Here is a 26,412-nt window from a genome sequence, read left to right as displayed (position 1 = left end):
TCTTCAATCATTCTGCACTCAATACCCCATAATAACAAGGTTTTGTTTAGAAAAACTAAAATATTGCCTTGATATACGTATTCAAACGCTTTCCCCTTACTACTTAGTAGAGGCACCTTTGGCAATGATGACAACCTTCAGTCTTCTTGGACATGATAGCTTCCACACCTGGATTCGGGGGTTTTATGCAATTTTCTACATATCCTCTCAGGTTTTATCGAGTTAGAGGAGAACTGTCAGTGGACAGCTCTTTTCAAGAGTCATGGAGGCCATTGTGCGTTTGAGAACTTTAGGTGCAGAATTTTTTCTTTACCTTTCTCTAGATCTGTGCCACAACACAAAATAAAATAATAATAATAATAATAATAATTATATTAAAAATTATACCCAGCATAAAATGACATTGTGCGACATAGCCTTTGCATTTTTAATACACACTTGAAAGATCAGTTATTGGACAGGCTACATTCACATATAATGTGAAGAGGTGGATGTTAATCAATATGGCATGTAGAGGAATAGCATTAGCTGTCTATGAATACCAAATGCACTGTAAGGCATGTTCCCACACAGTATTTTTGTTCAGTATTTTGGTCAGTATTTTGCAACCAAAACCAGGAGTGGCCTGAAAACACAGAAAGGCTATGTTCACACGCTGTAAGAATTTAGTGGATGGCCATCATTTAATGACAAATTACCATTATTTTAAAACATTGGCCATTATTTGCTCTTAAATGACGGCCATCCACTAATTTTCAACAGTGTGTGATTATAGCCTTTCTGTGTTTTCACTCCATTCCTGGTTTTGGTTGAAAAATACTGACCAAAATACTGAGTACAAATATTATGTGGGAGCATAGCCTCATACTGTATTATGGGCAGGAGATCGGTACTGCTATGGGCACGCCAGTCTCCTGCACGTACGCACGTGGCTAAGCTGGAAAACGACTATGTATTTAACGCTCGCAACCCATACATCGGAAGCATCAGAGCGTATTTTCATTACGTGGATGATGTTTTCGTTGTGTTGGTTGGAGAAGAAAACAAGTTCATTGATTTAATTGAACTTTAATTGAAGTACCTTAATGAAGTGAATAGTGTGAACATGGTCTTCATGCATAAGATAGGGAACCGATCCCATGAGTTTTTGGACGTCCAGGTGGACGTAGTGGATAACACACTGCACACTTCAGTGTTTAGAAAAGAAAGTGCATGCAATTCTATCTTGCTTTATTCTAGCTCTCACCCCACACACGTTAAAGATTCCATTCAGCCAGCTAGTGAGACTTAAACGTATCAATAGCAATGATCAATCATTTGCTGTACAGGCTGCAGACATGGAAAGAAGACTCTTAGCAAGGGGGTACCCAGAACAGCTTATTATTGAAGCTAGAATTAGGGCCAATATGCTGAACAGATCAGATTTACTGAGATCCAAGACCACACAACAGAAAGGGTTAAACAGGTTTTCTTTTGTCCGCTCGGATCCTGCCTCGGATCCTGCCCATCTCGGGCGGCGTCAGACACCAGGAAGAGGCCGGGAACCGGGGGCCGGAGCGCCGCGATAAGCTGACCCGCAGCTGGAACCGGGGAGGAGGTGGCTGAAATAAAAGACGTCCACTCACCTCCCCGGTTCCAGCTGCAGGTCACTGCGGGTCATTGAGATCAATGCTGTGTATATAACAGAGCAATGATCCATCAGATCATTGCATTATTATAATGGTCTGCTGCAGACCATCTACATAGATTGCCGAGCCGGAATCAGTGGCATTCCGACGCTAAGCCCCGGCCGGCTCATTAGAGTGGATCTCCCCTTCCCAATCGCATCGTTGGGGGGAAGATCCTCCACTAGACACCAGGGACAGGGGACATATAGACTATTCAAATGCAGGTGTCAACTTTGACAGCTGCATTCGAATAGTTAATTAGCCGGCCGCGGCGGCTATGACCTGCGGTCCCTGGCTGCACATAGCAACCGGAGACCACGGGCTGCAGAGAGGGCTCACGCCGGGAGTCCTCTCTGTTTACCCTTAACGGCCGCATGACAGGTATACCCATCATGCGTCTTTAAGGGGTTAAAGGGTAACAGTGTGCCACATATTTGTAGATATCCACAAGAGTACAAGAGTTAGTATTTTATTGGCCCCATGCATTTATACTACAGGAGATTTTCTTCCTTTGCAGCTATTTATTAAAATGGTGGTCAAAACTAAAATGCCTCAGGCCTCAATCCTACAATGGAAAAGACGTTCTTTGACCCTGGACATTGATTGTAATACAAAGACTACAAGAGTAGAGATCTAAAGTCAACATGCAATTTTTCTTTTTCCAGTCATATACCGTACAATATGTAAACTCAAGAAAACAGCAGACTAGATATGTGACTATAGAGACCAGAAGCCTAAGGCTACATTTACACGTAGTGATTCATCTTATGATCTGATAAAATTCATCAGCTAAAACTATGATTTGACAGGCAGACACTGATTCACTCACCATTCACCCTTTCCACTACAATTGCAATATGTATATTGATGTGGTGAATAGCAAAAATAACTAGCAGCTGTATTTTTGTATCTTGTGATTTCTTATTGGAGGCTTATGCAAAGTACAGACTGACATGCTGCAATCTCATCAACATTTGCATCTGTGCAGCCACAAGCCAGTTTCATACTGCACCCTACCACTGTGATATCATCTTTAGGCTATGTTCGCACAACGTCAAAAAAAGAGAAAAGGCATCCACCTTATCTGTTTAAAAAGAAGTCTGTTATTGACACAATTTAACTGACTGCTATGGCAATGTATTGAAGTCAATGGAATGATGGACTTACAAAGGACACAATGTATATAATAATGGACATTATCTGTGCGGATGTCAAATTAATGTTCATGACAATTATATTCGGGCATCTTTTGCAAACAGCGGATGTAATTTTTTGTTGTTCACACACAGTTTTTCTTTTATCACCATCCTTTCTCCATTTTTACTATTAAATTCAATGGACTTTCCAATTAAAGACACACCCAAAGGCCAATTAGTCCACCTGAACCAGAATAATGTACCAGCAGCCGTCCCTGCAGTGACGGGCGGCCAATCCTTAAAATAACAGACGTTATTTTGGACTCAAAATGATGGACGTCATTTTAAAAATGATAAAGGGACAAGAAATTTTTTTGTGTGAATATAGCCTTACTGTTACTTATATAGGCCAAAATCAAGTGATTCATTTTTTTAATCCATAAATAATACCTCACTTTTATTGGCAGCATTATCAATCACATACTCTGCTCCTTATTTGTCCCACCTTTTTTTTTAACTACACAGTTCACTAAACAATCCTGCGAAATATAGGACTGTTGGCCAATATGCATCCAGTTGAGAAATGATCACATATTTTCTTTGAATGGAGGCAGTATAACTAGAGATAAGCGAACCTCAAGCATGCTCGAGTCCATCCGAACCTGAACTTTTGGCATTTGATTAGCGGTGGCTGCTGAAGTTGGATAAAGCCCTAAGGCTATGTGGAAATCATGGATATAGTCATTGGCTGTATCCATGTTTTCCAGACAACCTTAGGGTTTTATCCAACTTCAGCAGCCACCGCTAATCAAATACCGAACTATAGGGTTCGGATGGACTCGAGCATGCTCAAGGTTCACTCATCTCTAATTATAACCCCTTGCCATAGAAATGTGATGATTGTGGGTCCCCTTTTTTGTGTAAAATTACAAGGATTTTTGGAGATGAAAAGAAGAAATGCCATTGAATTCCAGAGAAACACCACTGTTTGCTGCATTTTGGAAATACTTCAACAGAGCCCAAAAAAATGCAAGAGAGGAGAGAAAAATTGCAAAAATGGTGTGTAAAAAACTTAGCCAGTTTGAAACTATCGAAAAACAGTAAAAATATGTAATCTGCTGTTAGCTTAATCTTTTAATGCGCACTCCTTTCCTTGATAGAACAGTAATTGCCAGTTGTCTTAAAGCAATCATCTCCTCACACAGGGAAGGAGACTCGAGAGGCGACACCTGGCATTCCCAATGTTATCAGTGTGATGCCATGGAAGAAAAAATAAACCACTCTGTACATGTCTTCTCATGTAATGATAGTAATTGTGTCACACTCTCTTCTATATTGGTGGCTACACAACATTTAGATGCCTAGTTCAAAGTGAGAGGATGGGGGTGGTTAAAGAACAACTACAGACATTAAAGGGTTTTTGCCATCGCTTGTTGATTGGTAAGGATCTTATTGCCTCCAACACTATAGTTTCCTGTTTTTCCTTGTACCATGGCAGTCCTAGCCCAACCTATACATGTGGTTGTACCTGTATATTTAATTTCCCACAGTTGTAGGACCTACATACACCAGGTATAAAGCAATATTCATTTATATATATATAAAAGTATTCAACTGTATACTGTGACATAGCCAGAGTTTATACCGGTAAGGCTGGGTTCACACTGCGTTTTTGCAATCCGTTTTTTGAAAAAGACGGATGAAAAACGGATTGCAAAAACGGATGCATTTGTGTGCATCAATTTTGATCCGTTTTTCCATTGACTTCCATTATAAAAAAAAACGGATCAAAACAGATGCTTTTTTTTGACGGACGCAAAAACGTTGCTGACACTATTTTTTTTTGTCCGTTAAAAGAAACGGATCAGTTAAACGTATGCTAAAAACGCAGTGTGATCCCAGCCTAACAGATACCCAATACTGTATTTCTTTTAGCACGTTTGCCATAAATGCAGCTATAAACTATTTTGTTTTATAATACTGAAAAACACAGTTGACTACCTTTTTCAATGCAAGCAAAAACATATACCATATGCCAATAATATCATGTATAAGTTTATATAGGTGACAAACTACTTATAATTTATGGATTGAGCATGTGACCTTTTTCATGGTGAGTGACCTGTACGCACCCATGACCCGTGTCAAAGTGTACACAGCTAAATAAGAAGGGAGATACTAAGGATATAAAGTAAAAGGATACTCTGCTTATAGGCCATGTAATTGTTACTATATCAAGTGAACCTGCAGCTATGGACTCCAGGAGGAAATAAGGGTTAGAGTGGGGCAGGAGTAAAGTCCCTGCAAGTGAAGACAAAATCCCTCTAAATCAGGGGTGTCAAACTTGTGGTCCTCCCGCTGTTGCAAAACTACAATTTGCATCATGCCTGGGCAGTCAAAGCTTTAGCTTTGGCTGTTTAGGCATGATAGGAATTGTAGTTTTGCAACAGCGGGAGGGACAGAGTTTGACAGCTTGCTCTAAGTTATGCTAGCACTTCCCAGGGAGAGAGCCAATGGCAGTGTCCAACAAGTCCAGTACACCCTTCCAAAATAGAGAATTCATTTTGGATCCCATCAGCAGGTATTTGTAAATACAACACAAAACTTGCATACTCTCACATAATGTGGAGTGGAGTTTCACTCAATGTATATGACCCTCTTCAGCCTATAAATATGTTTACTGTACACAGAAGAGTCCTATCCCATGCACAGAAACCTGTTTTTTTCTTCCTCCTATTTATAGAAATAGAAATCTACATGTTTGCACATATATTGTATGTACATATCAATACTATACAATGTTCATAGTATGGGTGCTCAGATTGCTAGTTCTAAAAGCATTTTTGATATACTGCCAATCTTTATATGACCCAAGGTAATAAATAGAGGGCTATCACCTATTCAGGACTGCCATCTATAATGGAGGAGCTCTATTATCAATGGCTCTGGTGGAAAGCTAAGTAGACTTAGATATTATCAGACAGGTATGGGATACCAAAGATTTTCTTTTGTCTGATTAGTCTTATGGAATTTAACCTGAAGCCCCATTTCAACTGCTGTGTATCAGATTCTAGGAGGCTGAAACTCAAAGCAATGTCAGTATACATTTCAGCTGAATACTTCTGTTAGTCATCTGCTAATGAGCAAGTGATAGAGATTCCTATCCCAGACGATAGTCCACGGATGCTGGAAACAAACACAGTTTCAAGAAAAAGTCATTTTCTTTTTGAATCCAGGGGGCGAATTCAACAATGAAAATAAGACGTGATTTCTCTATTTCTATGTACAAAAATGACACAACACATCCAGTCTATATAAATAGTGAGTGGGTTTCAGGGAGCTTGTTGGAACTCATTGAAAAGCAAATTATTTCGTTGAAATTTCTTTCATTTTTTTTTTTTTTTAATCTTATCACATTAACAAAGCTAATGAATGCTATGGCAGATATAAAGGGGGAATTCAGCCAATGTTCTGCCTTAGGCAACAGCTGCAATGGCCCTTTTCTCCTCTCATACAGTATTAGATACAGTACATAGAGGTATTCACTATCAAGAAGTAAGTACATTATACAAGTAAAGAGAGTGGTGGAAAGTGACAGATTTAGCCACTAGCTTACCCTTAGGCATGAGCTAAAATGGCCATTTTCACCTCTTTAAAATGACTATAGGCACATCATGTGAGTTATTAGCACTCTAGAATACCAATACTCTCTTTTTACAAGGTATTAGAAAAAAGTGACTAGCTGTATAGTATACTACGATGCCAATAGGGCAAAGAAATACACAACAGTCTGCCCCCTCCTCAAATGTCGAACAGGGTTTACATTGATGGGAGTAAAACATGACTACAGGATCGGCCAAAAAAATCTGCAGTCTGTTTTCATGGAGACACATAAGACTAAATGGGAGCTGACCATACACAATGGTAGCATTTTCTAGCCAGAAAATTTTCAGTGCTGCCTTATGTTTTTCTTAAAAATATCATGTATAATGCACAAATGTCTGAACAATGGCAATAAAATGCCTCTAAATAATATACACTGTCCATTTCCCAAAAGTAGGTGGTCAGTGAGTCCATTTATAGTTTAATTTTCAAGTATGGTACGTTTCCGGACATTGTCATGTGGTCACTTTCAGTACATGCCATAGTGTGGGGCAGCCTTCCATGTTTTGATAGGAAAGCCACTGATAACTGGTTACTAAGGTGAATTTGTCTATATAAATGACTCATAGGGAGTACATTGTATGGCACAAACACATCAATGATGTCTGGTATAAATAGAACATAACAGACAGCAGTAAAGGCACAGTACATCGAAGTAGTTTCTTTCTGCTCTGATTAACAAATCAGACTCATCTCAATCCCATAATTCCCAACTATTTTGTGCTGTCTTATGGAAGTGATGACTGCGGTTATTTATGGAGATGCTGTATAATAGGGCAAAGCACATGTTACATAGAACCAGGGCCGATTCTGGGGTTTCTGCCGCCTGAGGCAGACCTCAGGCGGCCACCCCCCCCCCCCCCCCCCCCCCCCGCGGCCGCAGCCATCCACTCGCCTGTCTCACACCGCAGCCGGCCCGCGCTCTCTGCTGTCTCCACATCCCGTCAGGTTCCGCGATGTCACCCTGCAGCTGTCACGGACCTCCAGGCTGTGGTGAGTGAGTGGGGGACCCGATCACCCCAGCGCGTCCCCCACCGACCCCGGGCACTCACCAACCACAGCCTGGAGGTCCGTGACAGCTACAGGGTGACATCGCGGGACCTGACGGGATGTGGAGAGCGCGGGCGACGGGACAGGTGAGCGGCCGCTGTCATTTTTGTTAAGTGATACTTAACAAAAATGACAGCAGGGGGGACATAATGCCGCCCCCTGCCGGACCGCAAAATCTGCCGCCTGAGGCGGAAGGCTCATTCCGCCTCATGGCAGAAGCGGGCCTGCATAGAACAAGCCAACACAGACATATATAGCTTAGTGAGGTTTTTTTTTTTTACTGTTGTAGTTTAAATGCATGTGAAGTATTGTTACTAAAGACTGCTCTAAAATATTCTACTCTACTATGCTACTTTATATTCAGTAGATACTATAGGAAAATCTTTGGGCAACTACAACAAACATTAAGTCGCATAGATTTCCCATAATGCTTTTGGCAAAATTTACTGGAGGGACCATTTTGGCTCCATGATTGAGGGAGCTTATTGGCTTAAAGCGAATTTATCAGCAAATATGCAAATAGAAGTTTTTTTTATACTTACTGATCAGCGCCACTGCTCTGATTTGGAGATAAGGCTCATTTTGGCACAACAGGGTTGGGAAAAGATATTGGTGCACTGGAGGTGCTAAGCCTGCCTCCAGTGCACCAAACAAGCTAATTTACATATAAGGAAAAAAAGCCACATCTGCACAATGATTGAGATGGGACAGTGCCATAGCCAGTAATTGACCGAGCGCCCTGTCACTTCAGAGACCGGCTTAGAAATTCCAGTGGTGGCTGCGGAGACATCGGGAAGTGTTGACAGGTATGTAGAAAGTTTTTTTTTGCACACAATTATCAGCAATTGTACACACATGGCTATTGCACGAAGCGATGGGCGCCCAGTGGCCAATGATTTTTCAACATGTTGAAAAGCAACGATCAGCCAAGGATCATTTCTTCAGCTGAACCTTGTCTTGCATGGACTGAATCGGCCTGATTGGACAGATTACTACTCTGTGTAATACGGCCTTAATAAATTTGCTCTAACAATATTAATGATAATTCCTTGGGCTTGCAGAGGCTTTGCTGCTTCAGGATCTGGAAGCCTTGCACCTATTTTAGGAAAATTGAATTCAAAGGTGTATGAAAACATTTTATTGGAGAATGTACGGGCAACGGTCAATGGCCTCGAGCTGAAGTGACGATGAGTCAAAAAGACATTGACATAAAACATACAAGTGAATTAAGAATGGTTGAAAAAGAAGACTTGACATTAGCCCTGGTGAGATGCTGTAGCACACAAGGCATCTCATATTGATATACTGAAGCACATTTGTAGGGAGAATTGGTCTAAATTTCTCCCCAACACTGGGTAAATGTTATTTGCAGCTACAAGAAATAGCGCAGGTGATTGCTGCTAAAGGGGCATCTAAAAGTTATTAAATTCATGGATTGGCTTACCTTATCTTCTAGCACTCTGGGTGTCTAGTCACTGTGCTCAATAAAAGACACGAATAGTATAATTGTGCCTGTTATTACTTTTGTTTGTTTTTCGAGATGTTTCACAAAGACACAATGTTCAGCTATTGAAGGGTCTAGCAAGCCTTTAAAAATGGATTGCTAGTCCTTAGGATAGGCCATCATTACTAGATTGGTGTGTGTGTGTGTGTGTGTGTGGGGGGGGGGGGGGCAGATTGCTGGCAACCATGCCGATCACCTGTTTATATGAGCTTCAAGCCTGTTGGTTCTTACAAATGCTGTACTATTTGTAGTAGTGGTATGTGGTATTTCAGTGCCATATTCACTTAAGTGTGACAACACTGCAATACCTTGCACCACTACAGTATATTGTTTGCAATTCCAACATGCTTGCAGCTGATGTAAATGCTAAAGAAAACAAATGATGATTTGTGTCATTGTTGTGGTTTGCTATATATATTTGCTATAAGGTAGACAAATGGGATTACCATACAGAAGGGTGACTATACAGGTTTGAAAAACAATCTCTCTATAGTCAAACAAACTATAGGTTAATTTAGCTATTTAATATTGCAGTTTAGATTACAGGATCATCATTAACCCTTAGAGGACCCTGCCAATTTAAATGTTTGCGTTTTTGTTTTTCCCTCCTTGTGCTTAAAAGGCCATAGCACTTGCATTTTTTCACCTAGAAACCCTCATGAGCCCTTATTTTTTGCATCACTAATTGCACTTTGCAATGACAGGCTGAATTTTTTCATAAAGTACACTGCGAAACCAGAAAAAAATTCAAAGTGTGGTGAACTTGAAAAAAAAACAACCACATTTCTTTTATTTGGGGGGTATTCGTTTTTACGCCATTCGCCCTGGGGTAAAACTGACTTGTTATATATGTTCCTCAAGTCGTTAAGATTACAATGATATGTAACATGTATAACTTTCATTGTGTCTGATGGGCTGTAAAAAATTCAAACCATTGGTAACATATATATGTTCCTAAAAATCACTCCATTCCCAGGCTTATAGCGCTTTTATCCTTTGGTCTATGGGGCTGTGTGAGGTGTCATTTTTTGCGCCATGATGTTTACTTTCTATCGGTACCTTGATTGCGCATATGCAACTTTTGCGACCAAAAATGCGCAATTTTGCACTTTGGGATTTTTTTGCGCTTACGCCATTTCCGTGCGAGATCAGGAATGTCATTAATTTATAGTTCGGGCGATTACACACGCGGCGATAGCAAACATGTTTATTTATTTATTTATTTGTTTATTTTTATTTATAACACGGGAAAAGGGGGGTGATTCTGACTTTTATTAGGGGAGGGGGCTTTTTACTAATAACATCACTTTTATTTTAACTTTTACACTTATACTAGAAGCCCCCCTGGGGGACTTCTAGTATTAGTGCACTGATCTCTCATTAAAATCTGTGCTGCATAGATATGCAACACAGATCGATGAGATAGGCACATCGATTGCTTCCGGCTGCTGCAGCCGGAAGCAATTGAGTGCCGAGCCGGGATCAGTGCCATTACGGCGCTGACCCCAGAAGGGGTAAGATGTGTCGATCCTTCCCACTAGACACCAGGGAACGTCTGCATTCGGTAATCGGATGCAGCTGTCAACTTTGACAGCTGCATCCGATTACTGTATTAGCGGGCACAGCGATCGGACCGTGCCCGCTAATACCCGCGGTCCCGGGCTACAAGCGGCACCCAGGACCGCGGCGGTTCAGAGAGCGTCCGCCGCGCGGCCCCGCTCTGAACACAGTGAGGCGGCCCTGGATGTACGGGTACGTCCAGGGTCGCCTAAGGTGTAATCAAATCTGGAGCAACTCTTTAAGTTCCATAGCTATGAGTGGAGATTTATAAAGATTTTACCAGATCACAACATTAATTTTATTGCTGCCAGAATAAAATGTTTTCCTAGCCAAAAGGGCAACAGAAGGTTATAATAAAACATATAATAACTTGTGGATCAAACGTTACTCACGAATGGCTATAGTATAACTTAGCACAGTGTGTTCCAACCAGGAATCCTCTGAACCCTGGGGCTCTGTCAGCCCTGATCAGGGTTTCTCTGGAACATTGGACAATTGGTAAAAAAACCGACTGCAGCTCACAAAAATGCTCTGCAAAGTAGCGAAGATATCCAAGCCAAATAATATCTCTGGATAAGAACCACTGAATGCTTTACCTGCCCCTATGAGAGGGATGGCAATTGGGGTTTTCCAGCAGTGAGTAAGCGTTTTCAGAGGTTCCTTTGGGGTAAGAAGTTGGGAATCACTGACCCAGTAAGTCATACAGATCGATTTTATGGTTTACCTGTTTTAATCATACTTTTGGATACTTATATATTATTGATATTGATATTATTTTAACTATACTGTACATAGGAAGAACTCCCTAACTTACATCAATCCTTGTCCCTACTGAAGCTTACAAGTGAATTTGCCTGTCTAAAGCTTGTCATACAGTACTATGAAAGTCTCCAGACTTAACCATAACCATGAATTTTCTGCTTAGCTGGTTACTTTATTGTCACTGTGACATATCAAAAAATTTTTTTTTTTAATGAGTGTGAATTTAATAGCTTTCTTGCCAGCCAAGTGGATCATTTCCCAGTGATCACTCATACTTGTCCTTCCTAGTGAATCATAATGAAAAATCAATAACCAAGTGTCCCTAGCTACTATATATTTGACTACTGCATGTATCAGCTTTACCACATCTTCACAATGCGATTTTAATACAGGTCATTGCTGTAAATCATGGAATACAGTTTATACAGTATAGTATATGTGTTATAAAATGTCACAATTCGATATGTGACCTAGATGTCAAAAATAATATATACCCAGGTAAAAATTTATTGACTGATGAAACATATGACAATTACCAACCTGTGACGGATTGTAGAGTTGCTGGAGTGGACTTCGTGACCCCTTCCGACAGCAAATTTCCATTCCAAATGGATTTCTGTGCATAACTGGGGAAGAAAAAAAAACAACTTTTTATTACATAGCATAATGTACATGCAAATATATAAAATAATATAAAATGTTTATTATAAAATAAAGAATATTTAAATATATTTATTTTATAAATAATATAAAATGTTTATGATACAGAAAAAAATCTAACAATCTGACAATCTTTGGTACATATGTAATAACAGCATATGTAATGGAGCTCAAAGGTAATCCATATTTAATCCTGTCAGTGTCTGTATATTAAACTGCACCTTTGGAAACATTCCCTAGAATAAACACTTAAAGGGGTAGTGCGGCGCTCAGCAATTATTCACAGAATAACACACATTACAAAGTTATACAACTTTGTAATGTATGTTATGTCTGTGAATCGCCCCCTTCCCATGTCCCCGGAAGTGTGGTGCGATATACATACCTGACGCGTGTCGACCCCCATCTTCTGATGATGCAATCTTCGGGAGGCCGGCCAACTCGCTGCAGCTGTCCCGCATGCCGGCCCCCCTCTTCACCGTCATCAGCTGCTCAGCCGCGATTGACTGAGCATAACTGTGCTCAGCCAATCGCGGCTGAGCACAGTTATGACACTGCAGAGGGGGGCTGGCAGGAGCGGGTCGGCCGGCCTCCCGAAGATGATGTCTTTGAAGAAGATGGCGGACGGGGTCGGTCGACATGGATCAGGTATGTATAGCGCACCACACTTCCGGGAACACGTGCGGGGGTGGGGGGACACGGGAAGGGGGCGATTCCCAGACATAACATACATTACAAAGTTGTATAACTTTGTAATGTGTGTTATTCTGTGAATAATTGCTGAGCGCCGCACTACCCCTTAAACTTGAAAGGGAGCAAGAGTACTAAACTTTGATTATATCCCATATATTCAATCACACAAAGATCTTTTTGTGTGATATAATATATGTAATTTTCACTGTAACGGGGTTTACATATTTTTGGTGTTTCTTTTATATAAGTAAAAGTTATGTTATGTTTTAAACATTCCCCCTCCATTTCATATCAGTGATCTGTATTAACTAAAGGTTTTTTTTTCGCTCACTCAAATGTAATAAAATAACCCGTATCAATGATTGCAAAAATGTCAGAAGTCTCATAGTAACAAAACATAAGAACTGCTAATAAATGGTTAAAAATCATAATATGCCCATATACAAAATGATACACCCACTTAAGGACTGTATATGTCCAATCAATTGCAGATCTAATATAGCAAGGAAGGATAATGGGTTGCATAGTGGGTGAATAAACACCATTAGTTGCTTCACTGCATTTGGAGTGCTGTGCATCAATATAGCACATAAATGCTTTTCTTCTACACTAGAGATTTTCCATGCATGCTCAGCAAAAAACTCTTTTTTGCACATACTTGGATGCTGATCCTTCTTGTCTATCTGTGTCATACAGAGATGTCAAAAGATTTGTTCACCAGGGATCCAGGTGTTGAGACCCAGATCGCTTAAAGCAGTGCTTCTCAAACTTTTTCTACTGGAGCCTCACCCAACAGACCAAGGCAATGCCTGGGCCTCACCAGAATGACCAAGAGGGTGCCGGGCAGTGGCGTAGCTACAATGAAGGCAGGGAAGGCGACTGCTATGGGGCCCCTGCAGGAAAGGGGGCCCGAGGAAGCCTGCCCTGCCTTCATGGTAGGTACCCCTCTTCCCCAGGGGTCCAGAGAGGAAGAGGGACCCCCACTGCACTGTTCAGCCCCCTCACTGTAGTGCCGGGTGAGCGGGCTGAACAGAGGAGCAGGACCTGCCAGACGGCACAGGAGAGGGATTAAGGACCTTTGGGTCACATGACCCAAAGGTCCTCAATACTTCTATGTGATGATCAGCCCGGACTACAGGAGGAGGAGGGGAAGCCTGGGAGCTGTAAATGCTGTGTATGTGTGTTAGTGAGTGTATATATGTATCTGTGGGTATATGTATATGTCAGTGTGTGTATATATGTATCTGTGGCTATATGTGTGTGTATGTCAGCAATGTCTGTAGCACTGGTGTATATGTGTGTGTGTTTGTGTATGTCAGTAGTGTCTCAAGTGATTGACAGGTTTGCTCACAAAGATGTTCTGCAGCCGCTTCTATTAATGCTGGGCTCTAATAAAAGAACCCACCACTAATATCTGCTGCATTTTCTTTTATTTCTGGTTGAGTATTTCTTATTACACTGAGATGATTTCCCTGTGTACAGTCTACTCATGGTGTATACATCAGCACTAGTGTAATCACATTACAGTGTATATATGTGTGTATGTCAGTGGCGTATCTGTATATACGTTAATGGTGCCTCTGTGTGTATATATGTGCGTCATTGTCTGTGTTTGGCGCGGGGGGGGGGAGCGTACAGGATTCATGGGGCCCCGTACAGATTTTTGCTATGGGGCCCCCTGAATCCTAGCTACGCCCCTGGTGCCGGGGCCTCACTATCTGTGGTAAAAGTCTATTTAAAAGCTGAAAATAATGCTAGGGCTACCTTTTACCCATCTCCCAAGCTCTATATACTAATATATTAAGTACAAAATAAATTGATAATGTTGCTAAAATTGAGATTTCTGCAAACAGCAAAAGGACTGTGCAGATCATTGTTACTTTGTGAAAACTGCCTCTCCAGCTGGGACTCACCAACAACTAGGGGGCGCCTCACTGGAAAAGCCCGCCTCACACTTTGAGAAGCACTGGCTTAAAGGAATGGGGAGAAGCACTCTCTTGCCTCGCTCGCTGAATACAAGTTTATAGATTTTTTTCATTGAGCCAGCCTTCAATAAGTTAAGAGTGACACGTCAGTTGAGTGATTTTAATCATTTGTTTTAAAATTGACAGGTCAAAATTAACATGTCCGTTTTTCGTGCGACCGCCAGGGATCCCGGCGGAGTGTATACTATGGTGAACATTTATTAATTTGGGTGTTTTCAGCACCAGGCCCTGAAAATGTCCCCACAGCGACAACAGTACGCTGATTTATGTAGAGGCGCACAGCCTCTACAAAAATCCTGTGCGCACCAGTGTGTGCGCCGAGGAAACCTACGCCAGTTCAGAGCTGGCGTAGGTTTCTTTATCATTTTCCAGCGAGAAAAATTATAAATTAAGCGGACCCAGAGTCCGCACCCCTCGTTCCAACCCCTCCGCAACCTTTCCCCACCCCACTGGCGAAGCTTGCGGAAAATGGCCAGATGCGAAAATTTATTCGCAAAACGACCATTTGCAAATAAATTTATTCCCATCTGGCCATTTTCCGCCAAAAAATACACCTTTTTGGAATGATAAATGTCCCCCTATGTGTATACACTCCGGCTGGGGTTCCTTCAGACTGCAGTGCAACGTAACTTTTGTATTAATCATGGACGTTGTTGCAAATTGGCAACAACAGCTGTGATTAATACCAAAGTTACATTGTGTGAACATAGTCTAGATGTTCATGGGGTTATTTTTGTTTCTTTTGCATTATTTTTAAAGATTTCTTTATGATTATTTTACTGTCAAATCTAACTCAATAGCTTCCATGTAAATGAATGAAGTTTATGAGTAATATTTTATGTGATTGTAAAATATGATTTTAATCAAGAATCTAAAAAGTATATGTAATACATGGTCTTTCATCAGACCAAGGCCAACATGATTTCTCAGATAAAAAGCACAGTGGAATTATTCTGTGCTCAGGTTTAGCTTATATCACACATCTTGCTGTTGAGGAAGCTTTCTGCTCCACCAAGTCGGACCTGCCACTGTCCATCACCATGACGTCCCCAGTTAAGGGTAACATGTGCTGGAAATGACAGTGCCTTCAGGTGCAGAGTAGAGACGGCCTCTGAATGGATCAGTTTAGAAGTTCTGCTTTATGTATAATCTTGCCAGTCACACTCCTTGCATTTCATCTCCACCCTCCCCCACTGTAAGATTTCCTAGCACAGCTTGGAGCTCACACCTTTCTATGAACCAGAGATTTCATTTCTTAATATAACACAGTGTGGAGCTTTGGTCTCAGGCAATACACACACTATAATTACTGGAGGAAGCGTAAATGATGCCTCTGATAGCTATTATAATTGTACATCTTACTGTAATATCAATGCAATATGATCCACAGATCTCCAGTAATAATATATTAATATCAGACTTATGTAAGGGCATTAAAGACATTTCAGGTTATTGTTTGGTTACAGATGTTCCTGACATGTAAGTGGAATGTTCCTGACATTTCAGGTATCAAGCATATTGTAGAAATATTTCGATAGCTTTGTTATATTAGAAAGGATGAACTATCTAATACAGATAAATTATAAGAAAGTATTGGGTGTAGACCTGCTGTTCCACTAACCGATTTAGCTTTGAGCTATGCTCTAGGTACCCTCTAGGTTTTCAACCTCTAACAAGATCCAAGGATATAAGGCTGGACTTTTACTGCTAGGGGGTATCAGGTTACTTCCCAAGCATGGTCCTGGTGTGGGTAGTGACTGTCTCGACAGACCGAGTAGTTGTGATACATGGCACTGGGGGTTCAGGCAAGAGTTCTTGGTCAGCAGTCTAGGTCAAGCACTGTAGTAATGGTGGAGACGGCACTGCTGTAGTGGTGGTGCTCGTGGTGGGATGGCGTCCCAGACGTAGTGTACAGGGAAATCTCGGCACTCACCAGATAAAGTATTGCTTATTTATTCTGTGCAAAACATCATATGGTACAAGGAGGACGCATTTCGGCGTATAGCCTTCATCAGCTCGAGCTGATAAAGGCTATACGCCAAAACGCGTCCTCCTTGTACCATATGATGTTTTGCACAGAATAAATAAGCAATACTTTGACAGGTCAAGCACTGGACTTTCCAAATGATGCATTGGGATAAGAGAGGTGGAGTCAAAAACAGGTAAGGGAGGCAGTACAGGTTCTTGGTCAGCAATCCGGGTCAGGCAAAGAGGAGTCTATACAATGCAGGAGGATCCAAAGGGAACAAAGTAAATGAAGGAAGGCACAGGTCATACATGGATAACATAATTGCCCAAACATGGTAGTCGGAGAGTAGGGCATGGAGTGGTCTGTGGGGCCACACAAGTAAGAGATAGGGCACTGGCAGGGACTGACTTTATCATATAGCAATATTGTAAAATTAGGAAATGTCCCATGCCCATGGTTGTATCTAAGGTGCACTAAGCTATATTAACCTTTCACCTCTGCATTTTTTGTTAAGCTTTCCTCCCTTTCAGGTGACATTTACCATGACAGAAGAGCTTTCAGACAGAGAGCGAGCAACAAATAGCTCAGCCATCTACAGAATGTGTATGAATGGGAATTCCATTGATGGCAGGAAACTAGTACATTGAACTGGAAAAGAATAGTGCTATGTGAATAGTGGTATGTATGTCAGATACAGTGCATTATTAGATTACAAGGTATACTTGTATGATTATTAACCTGAAGCATCTATGTAATTGTATCTTAGTATAGAATATATATTCTTTGTAAAAGCATCATAGAGCACAGCATTAGTCTTTCTATTCTTGCAGTCAGACGTTTGCATAGTAATAACCTATTCCATTACCCCAGATAATAAAACTGCTGAAAATAGAAAAACGAAATGCTCTAATGAAAATCCTGCTTTATAGGTTTACTAGTGATACTGCACTCCCAGATTTATTATTTTCCTGGGAAGGAAGGCAGAAACGACATATCCAAGTAGCAGCAAGGGGGGTGGAATTACTTATAGTATCAGAAAGCACATTGTACATATAAATAGAATGGGTTCGAAGATGCCATTACCTATAAACACATGAATATAAAAGAGAAATACAAGTGCATTATAATACTGTGCACTGTCTGTTTCAGGTAGATAGCATGCTAAAAGGGACATACAAACATATATCATGAGAGACATTCTCTATTCCCAGCATCCAATTTAATATACTTTAAGATGCCATTAACTATCACTGCAACACTGTTACAAATGTTAGGTACATATATTAGTAAGGAAATAAAATTAGCTGGAACATGAAGCAGTTTCCGGAGTATTACTGTACAGGATTCCTATGCATTAAAATGATCCCATTTTGGTTTAAAAAAGGTACCCCTAAAATCCAAACAATGACAGATGAATGGGATCTGGGCATATGTGTCGTGTCACATTTGTGCAGCGAAGAGGGGAAAGGTCATCAGTTGTATTTGTGTATTATACAAATGTCAATGATGTTCGTGCATACATTTTAGTGAGGCACCGTTTTTACAGCTGCCAGTATTGGTCAATAATAGTCCGACCCTATGTAACATTTACAGACAATATAAAAAATGTGGCAAACTAATATTAGTCTCTAATCCCTGATGACACTCAGTTGAGTGAAACATGTTGGGGGGCTTCTGCTAAGCTGCTTGTCATTTTATATACATAACTGGTACTGATCTGCTGGCCAGTGGATGGGCATTGTGTATAGCCTTTCAGGCAGTAGCATATTAATATTATATCTCAGTCAGCACATTTTCCCACAAGCAAGTGTAATTATCTAAATGAATTAGGCAGACTGCTTTTATTCTTAATTTGTCTTATAGACCTTTCATATTTCATCTTGTTCTCAATGAGAAAAGTAAAAATGATTTCAGGGGTAGGTAAAAAAGTATGGGTGTAATTTCCCCCTAGGGCCTACTTGTACCCATACACAGGATGTATAGAAAAAAAAAAGGCAAAAAGATGTGGTACTCTTGGGTCAGCACTATTCACAAAGAAAGCTCAGACACATAGAGTGGTGAATAAATAAATTTATTTATTTCATAAAGCACAAAACATGATGCACTGTCTATCTGATGAAGGGGATATATACTCCTGAAACACGTCATGTTTCGTGCTTTATGAAATAAATTCATTTATTTTTTCACTACTGGGCGTCCCTGAGCACCATTTGACCAAGAGTACCACATCTTTTTGCCTTCTTTTTTCTACACAAGTTAAACGAGGGCCCCTATTGGGAGTAACCTGTTTTAGTGGTACAGTCAGCTGGGCAGTCCCTATTTGTGCTCCTCTTTGCTCAGACCACATCTTGCATCTGATCTTCGCTTTAAATTTGGATGTGTACGATACCCCTGGTCGAGGTGATATGCATAAAGCCCAAGGGACAATCAGGTGAGCAGCTTTTCACCTACGTTCTCCATCCATCTCCCTAAGGTATCACACTAGGTGCCTTGTTTTTTCTCCTTTGTTCCATGCACAGGGTGTTTTTGTTATACTGAAATATCACTGGACACTGTCAGAGATCTTGCAGAGTCCATGCCTCAATGGATAACAGTTATGGTAGCATAAAGGGGACCTTTACAAGACTTGGCAATTGGTTTAAATACTATGGCTGATCAGAATATATAATATAAATAATATTGCATAGTTCAAATAAGGTATAGTTCAATGGATTGAAATTGTTAAATGCAGCCTCCCAGGGCTGGCAAAGGAGCTATCTGGGTTTACAAAACATTACTGCTTTCTTCCTGAAACAGCACCATGACTGTCCTCAGTCTGGGTGTAGTTTTACATCTATGTTCCACTAGAGTGAATGGAGCTAAATTGTATTAATACACACAACATTAGTGGTGCTGTTTTTCAAGAACGCAGCTGTGTTTTTTTCAAATCTTTGCTAATCACTTTAAATTACAAACTGGAGGATAATCGCTTGTCCCAATCTCGAGCTGGCACCAATACCCTTGTTTACTTTCGGCCAATGATGCACTTTGCCTTTTCTGTTAGCGACACTAAGAGCCCATTGTAGCCTCAGTGCTGGAGCGAAAGAGGTGAGTACACTCTACCTTATTTTACAGCCATGAGATGTGGCATTTAGGTTTTAAAGCTAACGGGAATAAACCCATGCATGGAAATATACTACTAAGCACAATGGGGCACATTTACTCTATAACTACCCTCTCTGGGAAAACACGTGGTCAGGAGACTAAGAATATGTCAACCAAAAAGAAAGTCTTTTAGAACCCAGTCACTCAAGGTATATACAAGTATAACACCCCGACTTTCTCCCCATCTCCATATCTGTAAATCTTACACACTGTATATTATTGCCATAGGTCCTAATGTATCAGTCTTCTCTATTAGTTACAACCGAGAAATTAAGACTGCAATCTCCGTGAGAATGACAGCAGTGAAAATGAATATATTCATTGTTTTCTGCTGAGCTGGTGCTATAAGCTAAAAGGAAAGTAATGTAAATAATACATTAGTTAGTATATTATATTACATTAATATTTTATCCTATACAGAAAAGGCTGCCCAATACAATCATTTTTACTGGAATTCCAAAGAAAATGACCTTTATAAGACAGACGCATTTTGTCTTTTGAAATAGAGAAGTATTAAAGCTGAAATGTGAAGAAGCCGTAGAGTGAGGGTGCTCAAGAGGAAAAATGTGTGCTATGCAGAACGGCTGCAACGATATCTACTGTATACTGGTTTGAATGCAACAAGTTCTTCAGTACGGAGACATTGCCAAAGGCTTTCAGTAGCATGTAGAAATATGCTCCATCGGTTTTTATTCTGAACTATCGGTGACATTACTAGATTTCACCAACAGCGTGAGAGTGGAAACCTCCACTGGGAATCACATGATAATACTTGCTCTACTCATTTTGTGCTAATTTGTGATAATTTTATACTTTAACTATAATAACAGGTATCTTATATTGATCTTAGTTTTGGCACCCCCTAGAGTTCCTTAGGGCCTGTTCACACTACGAAAAACAGGTGGAAATTTTGAGCGGAATCCCTGCTGTGGACAAGGAATTTCAGCCTGTTTTCTGCAGTGTGAACGGGCCCTTATTCTTTTGCCTTTTGGGTCATCCAGTACTATCCAGAAAAAAGGAAAATCATAGAAGTAGACATAAGTCAAGGTCAATAACACACACATACATATATGTACACACAATACACACACACACACACATAGGTACACGTATAGATAAATTGACCATTTGACAATCATTAAAGGCAATCATGTTACTGTTGAGCAGATAACTAGGTGTAACTACTGTAGAGATTATAGTGCATTTATTGCTTACTGGGAGAAGGAGAGACACAAGACAAATGTATGTAAAAGCTGTTGTAAAGAGGCTTTCTTGTAATGGCTGACAGCAGAATGAACATGTACATGTAGCTACCTTTCCTTAGTGGCAGGCACCCTAGTCAGGAACGCTGCAGGAAACGAGAAGTAATTAGCTGTTACTTTGCTGCATTGCCATCAAGAACACCATATAATGGACACCCAGGTCAGCTCACCAGGGACTATATATAGCCTCAGGAAAAAGTGAACAATCGCAGACACACTCTCACTATCAGATGCATCAGTACATCAAGAAAGCACTTTACACCATTCAGAATATTAATGAAATGCTGCTCAATAAGAAAGCACTTATATTTTTTATCAATACATGGAATAACATTGGTAAAAACGGAGTAAGAACTAATAAAAAAGTGCAGTCTGTAGAAAAGGTGCAGCTAATGTGTGTGACTGTAATATTCCTAAGGATACCACCAGAAAGCCCTTGTGGAGGTAGTGTGGACTTCATAGATGGTTACGCTTCAGGTTTCGGACACAAGGAGAGTTCTCCTCTTTCTTTTCCCTGAATGTAGTGATGTAATATGGTTACTATGGGCATCGGATCCACTTTCTGACTACACTAGTTATTACATATGAGGTCCATTACTAGAATGTTACCCTTGTGGCCAATACATATTGTACCCAGGCCCTGTTATTATTATAACGATATAATGCAGTGCATATGAATGTGTATACATAACATGTTTGGATGATCCGTGCCACATTCTTGACATTTCTTCATCTGCGGTACGTTTCCTTTGGTGTTCTGTATGTTTGCTTACTTAAGATGGACACTCTGAAATGCACAGAGACCAATGAAGTTCAGTAACAGTTTCGGCTTTATTCTGCTTCAGAATGTTTGTTTGTAGTACAGTATATATAGTTTGATATATTTGCTAATGGTCTTATTTCCAGAAAGCTTTTTGTCACTGAATATGCCCCTGGATTCTGGCATTGGCCACCACTGGTAAACTGTTTGCTAAATGAAGATCTCATGTAATCTTCTTCCAGGGATTCTATAAAACAAAGCTGAATAAAGACGAGATGTGGCTGTGTTGTTAAATCTAGTAACATTATTCTGCAGCTCAAAAGGAAAGCTAGTAACCTACATTGTCACTGCCATTCAGGCTCGGATTGGCCCACAGGGGAGCAGGGGAATCCCCTGGTGGGCCCTACCAATTGGTGGGCCCCTGAGCAGGAGGTCTGCATCCCTGTTTAGCATGATGGGAATTGTAGTTTTGCAACAGCTAAAAGGCCGAAGGTTACCCATCCCTAGCATAGAGTGTCTGACCAGTTACTAACAATGAGCGAGCATTGCCGTCACATACACAGCACTGTGCAAAGTCGCTATAGTAATGTGAAAGGTTTGGCGCAGGGTATATCTGGTGTATGTAGGGTGGGCCCCTAGAATAAAATATTTCCTGGTGGGCCCAAGGTACCCCAGTCCAACACTGCTGCCATTGTTCTACTAAACACCTAAACATACTCTCTAAGCACCCGCAATGGATGTTATTCAGCTTTTCTAGAATCCTGAATGTCAAATCCATGAAATAAACATCTTCACCTCCTGCATTCTTGTAGATGCGGTATGATTTAAGGGGCTGTGTGGAGAGTAGAAAACTGCTCAGGACAACTGCTCTCCAGAGCTCACTTTCTCAATTTCCACTTCTTGAAGTATACCTACTGAAACAGGGAGACAGGAGGGGACAAGTATATAGCCCAATAACTATGCCTGCAAGCAATGACCAAGAACTGCACAACATCACTGCAACAGACATGCAGGAAGTAAGCGTCGGGGAAGGTTTGAGATGTTTTCTGCTCCCTGCACAATCCCTATAAGTAGTTTACATGGCCTATCAACCCTGTGAATCCATGTTATTCCTTAAAATGTAAAAGACTAAAACAGAAATAGCAAAAAATGAGGCTGCAAAATGTGATGTAAGGGCAGAATTTACCTTCATGACCCCATGAAATTCTTATTTAGTTTTGACATGGCTACAGAAAAGCTTTACCTCTGTCTAGTATTCACTGCAAGTAATTTGATTCATCTGATTCAGCTTTATTTCAGTGTATTGTAGTGTATGTTTGGTGCTAAATTAAAGGGGTTGTTCACCAAAAAACAAAAAAAACAAACAAAACTCTTTCAAATCAACTGATGTCAGATCTCAATCTCAAGTCTACCAGTACTTATCAGCTGCTGCAAATCCTGCAGGAAGTAGTATTTTTTTCCATTCTGGAGAGCAGGAAAGGTTTTTTATGAGGATTTGATACTGCTCTAGACAGTTCCTGACATGGACAGAGGTGGCAGGAGAGAGAACTGTGTCCGATTGGAGAGAATACACCACTTCCTGCATAACATACAGCAGCTGATAAGTACTTGAAATTTCTGGCACCAGTCAGAAGGAAAAGAAAAATTGGTGAACTACCCCTTCAATAGTAACGTTCCTGTGACATCTTGAGATTATAGTCTGATGGCTTATCTGTGGAAATAAATAAAAAAAAAAACAGAAACCTGAGCAGGCAAGAGTTACTAAATTCTGTTCTCTGTGCGATGTCACCATTAGTGGAAAGGAGGCAATAACCAGTATTAAATATTAAAGAGGCTTCCATTTTCTATTAATACACACACTGTTTTTGCTGCATACATCCCATGTAATATATGCAATGAGTGAACAGATGCTACTGTATAGACATCTACGCGTAAACACAAAACCATCCATTCTGCAGCAATTCCCAGAAGATGTGCAAGCAGAGCTAAGTGTTCTAAAACGATAATGTAATAAAGATGTCTGTTCACATGATTGTGAGGGGTTGCTTACCACTTTCTTCCGCTCTAACCATGTTGTGTACCGGAATCAGGTTTGCCGTTTTGTTTGATGCTTTGTGGCATGGTATCAATAAATGATTGCCACAAAGTAAAAAAAAAAAAAATCCCAATTTCAGAAATCTAGTTTCCTAACTTGTAGTACTGTAGGCATCCAGGCCCCTGTTAAACTTGCAATGAATCAACCAACACATCATCATGTGGCACAGACTTCCACAGTCTCACAGCTCTTACAAAAAAAAGAATCTCCACCTGATGGTAAAACCAGATTTCCACTATACAGTATTTCTTATGTATACAGTAAGAGTATATGTTGAAAGTGTGCGCATACAGCATGGTGTGCACAGAATTTACATCAAAGTTTCTGCTCTTTTGATGCTGTGTGAACATCATTCATAGAAATCAGAGAACCCCTTTAAATAATTCGGCATCACATAAGGTGATGCTGTGATGGGGTCTGGTAGGCATAACATTTACTACTTGCTGGAAATCATTTTGTGGTTAGCAATGGTATGGTCCTTAATGCACAATTTAAATATTCCATTCAACAGCCCAAGCATTGTGAACTAAATGCTCTTTGTTTTCATTACTTTTACAAGCAAAGCCGCAAAACAGCTCGAGCCCCTGGAAAGTCATGAATGTAATGCTAATGTTGAGGAGAAAAGTGATTTGCTACAGTGGCACCGGACATAAGTTCAGAGATACTTAGCATGCAAGTCACAAATCAAACAATTTCGCACAAAGCAGCGCCTTGGAATAAGCAATGACTTTTCAATATATGGAGAAAAGACTTAACTGTTTGTACACAAGAGGTAAACCGATTGCCTGGATTTCAGCTACAAATATTACATGTTTCAAATATAGAGAACACAAGTACAGGTTTTCTATTGTAATAATGTCTTAAAAACAACACACACGTAACATATACAGTAAAAATCTGCACACCCATTTACATTTGTCAGTATCTTTTTTTTTCTAGAATTTTGCCTTATTAAAGCAGACTATGAATGATGCAGCCCCTCCTACCAATATTTCTGCTACAAGTCTAAATTGTAGCAAAAAAATATTTCGCAATAACATAAATGTAAATTCTGAAGCAAGGAATCCTTCTTTGTTCCTAGTTACCCCTTGCAGATTAGACATTTTGGTGTGTGGGGGGGGAATGGGGAAGGGGGGGGGACACCTTAAACACAGAAAAAGGTGCAAATCTTTCAATTATAGTTTCACTTCTGATTTTGGCTACTAATACTGACCAAAATATTATGTGTGAATCCAGCCTTGGATAGTTGTTAGCCTATGCCTCCCAATCCCCCTATATATGTGCTTACTTGACCAAGTGTTAAACATGATAAAGCCATTGCCTGACAGTTCTGGTGGCAGCTAATCTCCTCAAGAACAAGCGGGGTCAGGCATGTTTAAATCCAACGTACCGGATCATTCCTCCTTTGATTGTGGAGAGTTATGCTGCATTTCCACGAAGCGATAATTCGCCCAATCGATCGGTTAATGATTTTGAAGCAACAATTTTGTTTTTATAACGATCAGCGTTTAGACGAATAAATCATTAGAAAAATCGCAAGAGGATTTGTAAGAAAAATCGTTATTGCGATCGTTTTTAAGATCGCTTAAGCCCATCTTTTACATAGGGCGAATCTTTGAAAGACTGTTCACACAAAGCGATCTGTGAATTTGTAGCGAACAATGAACGACGATTTGAGAACATGTTGAAAGATCAAAATGAACGATTTTCCGCTCATTGCTTGATTGTTTGCTGTGTTTACACGGAACGATTATCGCTCAAATGCGATCGTTATTGTGAAAATTCAAACAATAATCATTCCGTGTAAACGCAGCATTAGGAGGAGGCTTTGACTGACTATATTCTAATATGTTTGGCCGGCTTTAATCATCTGTTTATGAATTGTAGGGATACTAACAAACATTTCGATTCACATGGAAAAAGAATAATCTGACGGATTTATTGGATATTGCTCATGTTGGAAGAAAATATTTCTCATGAATCACTGAACTCTGCTCATTTACATTACAAAGTAGTCAGATTACCCTACCCCCTATCCAGACATAAAACCTATTTCAATGAAACGTCAGGCACATTGTTCCAATGTTTGTGTACGGACTTGGCTAGCTGGATCACCAGCAATAAAGTGAGCAACATTTTCCAATTTACGCTAAGCATTAGCTGTAATAGTTGGCAGTAGTCACAGACTGTCACATAGGAGTAGTATTAGTAGAGCTGCACTGCCTGCAGTTTAACCAGGTAATCTAAAGTATGTTCACAGTATGTATGCTGGGCATTTCATCCCAAGATATAATGTATTTTATACAAATGTATGCTGCGCAGTATCCATAGCTTTCTAGGGACAAACATTTCCATAATTGTGCCCTTTCATCATACATTTTAGTGGCTTTCTCTGGAAATGCTTTACTTGGATACAGCTATATATAGCTTTGTTTTAAAGCAAAATAAATAAAAAAAATGATGAATGTATATTGCCAACTTGCTTTATATCACATCTTCTGT

The 26,412-nt window shown here is 40.3% G+C and overlaps 1 protein-coding gene across 3 annotated transcripts in view; it reads right to left on the bottom strand.

Moving 5' to 3' along the window:
- The window catches only part of CHST11 (carbohydrate sulfotransferase 11), a 138,941-nt gene that overhangs the window by 45,174 nt on the left and 67,355 nt on the right, over window positions 1–26,412 (bottom strand). For 2 of the 3 annotated variants that reach the window (XM_069955632.1, XM_069955633.1), the window contains exon 2: window positions 11,883–11,968. In XM_069955632.1, coding sequence (XP_069811733.1) covers window positions 11,883–11,968 — 86 coding nt within the window. Of the gene's footprint in view, window positions 1–11,882; window positions 11,969–13,353; window positions 13,408–26,412 lie in introns of those variants that run through there. The other variant, XM_069955634.1, reaches the window with a different exon arrangement.

Source organism: Dendropsophus ebraccatus, chromosome 1, assembly GCF_027789765.1.
Source record: "Dendropsophus ebraccatus isolate aDenEbr1 chromosome 1, aDenEbr1.pat, whole genome shotgun sequence".
NCBI classification, from domain to species: domain Eukaryota; kingdom Metazoa; phylum Chordata; class Amphibia; order Anura; family Hylidae; genus Dendropsophus; species Dendropsophus ebraccatus.
The sequence above is the reverse complement of the archived record's forward strand: the minus strand, read 5'-3'. Positions and strand labels throughout refer to the sequence as shown.